This window comes from Microtus ochrogaster, chromosome 21, assembly GCF_000317375.1.
Source record: "Microtus ochrogaster isolate Prairie Vole_2 chromosome 21, MicOch1.0, whole genome shotgun sequence".
In the NCBI taxonomy this organism is placed as follows: Eukaryota; Metazoa; Chordata; class Mammalia; order Rodentia; family Cricetidae; genus Microtus; species Microtus ochrogaster.
Window position 1 is genome coordinate 13,683,059 of NC_022022.1, and position 7,141 is coordinate 13,690,199.

Sequence of the window (7,141 nt, forward strand, 5' to 3'; positions counted from 1 at the left end):
GGGGGGTTGGGGAGATTAAAAAATTATCCCATTTAGGGCCGAGTGCTCCAAAGCATCTCTCCGCACCATCTACCGCAGAAGAAGGACTGAGGCACACGTGTGAGCTCCCAGGGGCTGGGCCGGCACCTCCCACAGCGGTTGTCCCATCAGTCACAAGACCTGCACACACGGTCAAGCTAGAAAGGGTCCCATCAGTGAGGGGGAAGTGAACATGGGGCCCCACCCCCAAGTGAAAAGCTATCTGCAATAGACACCCGCCAGCAAAGGGAAATCAGTTCAGCCCAGTGGAGTCTCACTGTATATGTTAACCACACCTCAGAGCAGATCCCATACCCAGAAGTTGTTGGCCGTGTTTTTCTGGGGGTAGGGAGTTTTCATTTCATTTTATTTTGCTTGAACTTTTTTTTCTGTCTTGTTGATTTTTTTGTTTGTTTTGAGTTTCATATTTTGTTTTCCTGTTGTCCTGAGAGAGAACCAGAACATGAAGGTAGGTGGGTAGGGAGATAAGAACGATAGAGAAAGAGTTGGAGGTGGGGGGGAATGATAAAAAAATTACTGTATGAATATTTTTTAAATAAAAAAAAAGAAAGCTTTGCCTTCACCCTCGAATTTGTTGAGCCAAAATATGGCTTATAAGCACACAAAGACACATGACCTAGTAATAGTAAAACAATTGACTAGAGGAAAGGCCAAATTAATTTCGTAGGAAAAATGCTGATTTTATAGATAGAAGATAGATAGATAGATAGATAGATAGATAGATAGATAGATAGATAGATAGATAGATAGATAGACAAACCTACCTATACGTTGAAACTTTGAAAGAGATGACAGGCTCATCTCCTACTAAACCTTCACCACCACAATCCACAAGCCTCGAGTTATGCTGACACATGAAACACGGGCCTTGTCTTATGTCTGAGCAAACTTTAACAATATGGAAATACTGATACCACAATAGTTAAGGTCAGACAGGGCCTGGACCAACAGCACCGCCCCCCCCACACACACACACACACAAAGGAGCCAGGTTCAGTCACCCATTGGGCAGTGTTCTAATTAAAGATACATTTGATGGTAGAAATCGGAAAAGGAGATATATTCAACGAGCTTCAGTGGGCGGAGGAACAAAGGTTCAGTCACCCCTTAAGACCTGCAAAGTGACCCTGATCCTACAAGCTGTCAAGTGATGTGAAATACATGAGAGAGAGAGAGAGAGAGAGAGAGAGAGAGAGAGAGAGAGAGAGAGAGAGAGAAACTATCCTAGCTGGCACCAAGCTTCAGCCTTTTCCTTCTCCCAGCACGACATTCCTGCGGAAAATTCAATTTCTTGGGGCCCATTATCTCAACAGCCTGGGAGCCAAAGGCAGCTGGCACAAGATTCTATTTAGAGTATCTTCCTTCCTGCCGGGAGGGTTACAATAAAACAAACTTAGGGTGCCTGTGAAATACATTCAGAACAAGCCAGCTCCCTGCCTAGGGAAGAAAGCCCACGAAGCAAGCTAGTGAGAACGGATCACCTAACCCAAAGGACTGTCCTGCAAGCCAGGGTCTACCCCTCGCGAAGGAGGGCCGCACAAGAGCTGCATCAAAGGTGGCTGCAGCCCCACTTCGGGAGCCATCCCTAAATCCAGGGCCACGTGCGCTTCACTTCCAGGCTGCTGAGAGAATGCAGCTTCGCATCGCTGCTACAGCTCACATGTTCAGCAAAGTTCCTCCACCTACTCAGATCTTAAACATAGAAACAAGGGCCTACAAAATGGTATTTTAATTTCTGTCAGAAGCAAAGCCACACTGTCTGAATAAGGCAGTTACAGCAGCGCTCCGCACATGAAAAGAACTGTACCATCCCCAACACCTACTGGCCGATTTGCATAACATGCAACAAAAACCCTTTTGTAGACGCAAAGCCGTGTGAGCAGCGCCACCTCGCGGCACTGTGAAGAGCTGCGGGAGGCGAACTAGAGGCTCCATCCCCGGGATTTCAGCTGAAATCTATCTTGAGACCGCCAAACTGGAAAACCTGCGGCGGAATCTGAGCTGCTTTCCACGTTTACGCAACTCTCAAGTTTAACTGGGAATCCTGCATTTTGATTTGTTGAAACAGGCCTACACTTGTTATACTCTGATCGGGGTGTCCATTCCAGAGGCTAGGTAAATCTTGCACAGCTAAACCAGTTAATTGGAAGATATCCCCATATCAAGCAACAGGTGGGACAACCCTCCATTCTATAAGACATAGGACTTGGGAGAGGGGTGGAGTCGGGGTAGAAGAGGGTGGAGAAACCATTGAAGCAAAGCAAGGGAGGGGAGCTAGGACAACAGTCAGTAAAACGCCTGCCAAACAAGCACGGGGTCCTGCGATTAGAGCCCCAGGATCCACAATAATGCCTGGCACTGTAATCCACCTATAATCCAAAATCGAGAGGGGGAGACAGGAGAATTCCTGGCGCTCACTGACCAGCCAGTGTAACCAAAAAGGCAGGCTCCTAGTTCAGGGACAGACCCTGTCTCAAAACAATAAAAGAGTCTGAAAAAGCATGGGATAAAACCGGACTTGCTGAACATAGCGGACAATGAGGACTACTGAGAACTCAAGAACAAGGGCAAGGGGTTTTTGATCCTACTGCACGTACTGGCTTTGGGGGAGCCTGGGCAGTTTGGATGCTCAACTTACTAAACCTGGATGGAGGTGGGCGGTCCTTGGACTTCCCACAGGTCAGGGAGCCCTGATGTCTCTACGGGCTGATGGGAGAGAGGGACTTGATCGGGGGGCAGGGGGAGAGGTGGGGGGCGGTGGCGGGGAGGAGGCGGAAATCCTCAATAAATAAATAAATTAAAAAAAAAAGAAAAAAGGAAACCACCTTGAAGAGTGACTGAGGAAGACACACCTGTTTACGAACTCTGGCCTACACACGCGTGAACACACACACACACGCTCCAACACGGAAGCACTAAACATCAGATGGTGGAAGAGTATGGAGAAAATATAATTCTGAAAGGAAAGAGGACAAGGGACCAGCAACGTTTACCTCTTAACACGTTCCCAAAGGAAAGATGATCTTTCCAGCCTGTGGCCACCCCGGTGTTACCTCCCCTACTTATAATGCTCAGAGCCTGGGTTTAGAAAAACTACAAGCTCTGACTTGTCAAGAAAGCCGGGCCACCAGCAAGGCGATTAATCCGATTAATCCTTCCTTTAGGAAGGGATTATTCAAATAGGCTCAAATCCCAAGTCTACTACAAAAGAAAGCATCCTGCTGTCTTCTATCACCCGCAGGTCTTGCCTTTCCCAAGCACAGCCCCTGAGACCTCGAGCACACCTTTGCAATGGACCGCGATGGCCCCTTCCGTGTTCTCACAGATGTTCAGGAACCTTCGCACGATGTTGTCGCTGGGGGTGCTGCCGTCGATGAAGAACAGGTCGTAGTGCTCAAAGCCAGCGTCTGTGAAGCGCTTCGCCTCGTAAATCTTTTTGTTCAATCTCACGATTGCCGTCACGTTGTTCTTTTTGAAATACGGAAAGTAGGCTTCGGGGGCATGGAGAGGGTAACCTATAGGCAGACAGGGGCAGTGAGCAGAGAGCCGCAGTCCATCTCAAATAAACAGTACGGTGTTCGAATCTCACTGTTCTCGGGAGGTAAGACTGTTTCAGGAGAGTGTGAAGTCCACAGGGGAGCTGGCCCGGCAAAGCAGCGGCTGACCGAACTATAAACACCAGAGGCAACAACAACGCAAACAAACAAAACCTTCTCTGTATTGGAAAGAGTTCATTAAAGTTGAAAATAGCAACCTCTGTTATCAGAATCCTGGAGCGCAACCTTGGAGCCCCAAAAAGGCAGTTCAGATGTGCTGAGCAGTGCTGGGGTGACTTGGGGAGATATTCCTCCTTGAACACTGTTCTTTACTTAACAAATGTATTGCATCTATAGTTAGAGCCCTTTTGAAGCCAGAGCTACAGTTTCCATCTACAGTATGACTCCCTACAAAACAGCGTTATGACTCATTATCAGTTGCAATGTCCAAATCACAGCATGTAAGATTTCTCAAAGTTACCTCCTTACAATAGCATCTGGGCAGATGGTGGCCACAGGGGTCCATTAAACAGGAGGAATATGTCCTAGTGTACATGTTGACTATAATTAAAAGCAGCGTGCTGGCCTGAATCCATGTGCTAAATTTGACAGCCACCCCACAGTGTGTACATTGTTAGAATCAATCATACATGTAGCATAAATAGATATGTGTTCAACTGAAAATATTAGCATTTTGAAGGAAATTATGAGGGTAACTTTTGGGAGACACTTTCTTTATGGTGGGAGAGACAATCTCCAGATTGCCCTGGCATGCCCCCCACTAAGTGAGCATTCTTGGGGGCTTCAGAGGGAACTGGGCCACTGATCTACTCTTGGCCAATCATCCACAGTGACCACTGGGAATTTGGGCCACTGTAAGCCCTTGGAACTCCAGGAGCTAAAAAGACTAATTTCCTAAGACACCAATTACCACCTATCAGTCATTTGGGATTCACCCATGCAGGGTTCACCGACTCTTGGCAGACCAGATAAATGACCTCATGTGGAGTTCACCGGGATGAGGGGCTTCGGAGAGTGAGCCAGAGGGTTGCACACTGTGCTCCTGGTTCTGTGCCCTGCTCATCCCGTCAGCTGTATTTTCTCTCTCTCAACTCCAAGCCAGCCCTTCAACTGTAATTCTGTAATTCTAAGACTGTGAGCTGGTCTCCATGCAAATTACTTCTCTAGCATCCTTCCTGTTTGCTCTCAAAGTAGGAGAGATGATAGGATGACCAAAGCAAGGCTTTCTTCTTATTCTGACAGCATTTCCATCAGAACTCCTAACTTAGCCCGGCAGGCCCTGCACAAGCCAGACATCATCTCTGGCAGCAGAGCCTCGGGGTGTCCACTCCTCAAACCCCAAATCTACACAGCAATGGGTATTCCCTCTGAGCACCTCCTATCCCCAGCCTCCGTGGTCCTCGATCCTCCTATCCCCAGCCTCCATGGTCCTTGGTCCTCCTATCCCCAGCCTTTGGGGACTCCCTGCCTTCTCCAGAACCCACTACACTCTTCATGGCTGTCTTTCTTGCTAGCCTTCACTGTGCCAAACTCTCTGTACCAAATTCCCTGCCTGAGTGTGGGCGACATCAAGATGTCTAACAACAGGTGCTTCTGAAGATGTATGGAAAGAGGAGCCTTTATTCGCTGGGGGTTGGGTGCACACTAGTACTGCCATTATGGAAAGCCACACGGAGGTCATTCAAAAAGTTAAAAACAGATCGACCTTAAGACCTAGTTATTAACTCATGAACATACATCCAAAGGACTCCAATCCTGCTACAGACATACATACACATTCATGCTTGTTGCTACCCTATTCGCCTAAATGTCCATGAACTGCCAAGTGGGTAATGAAAATGTGGTACCAATTTGCCATGGATTTTACTCAGCTGTAAAGAAAATGAAATTTGCAGGAAAAAAAAATAAAGATGGGGTAGATCTGGGAAGTATAATATTGAGCAAGGTGACCCACGCTAAGAAAGACAAAAACCACATGTTGTCTTTCATCTGTGGGTCCTAGTTTGTAATGAATACTTGTATTTCTAGAAACGGACAGAGGTATAAATAAAGCTAGAAAACCAGAGAGAAGAGCAAGAGAGAGTGGAAAGAGGCACTAAGGAAGCAGAGGAAGGAGCGTCAGAGGGGCACAGTGATGTGAAAGTGGGAACAGAAACTGGGGAGGTAATAGGAGAGGCTGGGGTACAGGACAGCAGGTGAGGTGATGGAGGGCTGGGGTATGGGGGGCAGCAGGTGAGGTGATGGAGGGCTGGGGTATGGGGGGGCAGCAGGTGAGGTGATGGGGGGCTGGAGTGTAGGACAGCAGGTGAGATGGTAGAAAGTTGGGGTATAGGGCCAGCAGGTAGGATGATAGGGAAGCACCTCTACTCAAACACACTTCTTTCAAAAATGCCATAATGATATCTAATACCATGTTGGCTAATTTTAAAAAATCTTAAGTGCGTGAATAAAAATTCCTTCTGGCTGGAGTCTCAGGCATGGCTCCCATTCTCCTACATGAGCCCTGAAGATACACTATTTCTTCTGGCCACTGTCCATTTTCTAGTTCTCTGGCCTTCTCTTGTTATTTGTGAGTTACCCCACGCAGGCCAACAGACGTCATTTTAGTTCACTTATCGGGACTGGTTCTATGGCCTGCAAGGAGGAGCACCAGCTGGTGAACTTGGCCATGGTCAACAAAAGATGGAGGCAGAACTGGAAGGCAGGGTTTACTAATCCCAGCCTGCGAACATTCGGGTGACCGGGCTACAAGAAGCTTACTCATCTCCTGAGTGGACACAGTAATTTATACACACAGAGAGAAAGCATTGCTTTTCTACTTATGGAAATCATATCTGTTTCCCTGTTGGTTTCCTTGGTAAGATAATTTCCCAACAACAGGCTCGGGACAAAGGGTTGTCGTGAGGAAATAAAAGCTTCTGTAGGAACTCCAAGTCCATGGGAAGCCCTGCTTAGCTGTAGCAGCTGCTGGGAACCTCTGCGTGGGTTCCCGGCATCCCTTGAACCAACCTCCTGATGGCCCCTGCCAAGTTTAATACCTATCTGGTTTCTCTACCACCAAGGTGTGAGGATTTCTGCCTATACACGAATGTCCATGAGGAGTAGATGGGAGGTTGAGCTAATACACCTACCTGAGGCATAGTTGTAAACATATGGTATTGGACACTGAGATGATGACAGTAACAATACCTAATCACCTGCTGTGCCCCAGGCACCATACAAAGTGCCCCATATGGAGTATCTCGGTAAACCCCACCGTTATAGAATAACTAAGGCCTGAGTGGCTTACTGTCCATGCTCACGTAGCTAGGCAGCGTTTAAACCCCTCTCACTCAGATCCAGCACCTGGGCCAGTGCATCTTTCAGGTAAGGCTCAACTTACTTCCAAGTAAGAGAATAGGATGGAGTTTTTTTAAAAACAAACTAAAGAAAGTCTTAAAATGTCTTTGAATTGTCCGCTATGTTCAGCAAGTCCGGTTTTATCCCATGCTTTTTCAGACTCAGGCCAGCTGGCCTTGGTGAGTTCCCGATAGAACATCCCCATT

The 7,141-nt window shown here is 47.4% G+C and overlaps 1 protein-coding gene across 3 annotated transcripts in view; it reads right to left on the bottom strand.

The window, feature by feature from the left end:
• The window catches only part of Cdc14a (cell division cycle 14A), a 149,891-nt gene that overhangs the window by 49,931 nt on the left and 92,819 nt on the right, over positions 1 to 7,141 (bottom strand). For all 3 annotated transcript variants that reach the window (XM_013349943.2, XM_005357183.3, XM_026784113.1), the window contains one exon: positions 3,324 to 3,554. In XM_013349943.2, the coding sequence (XP_013205397.1) occupies positions 3,324 to 3,554 (231 nt within the window). The remainder of the gene's footprint in view (positions 1 to 3,323; positions 3,555 to 7,141) is intronic.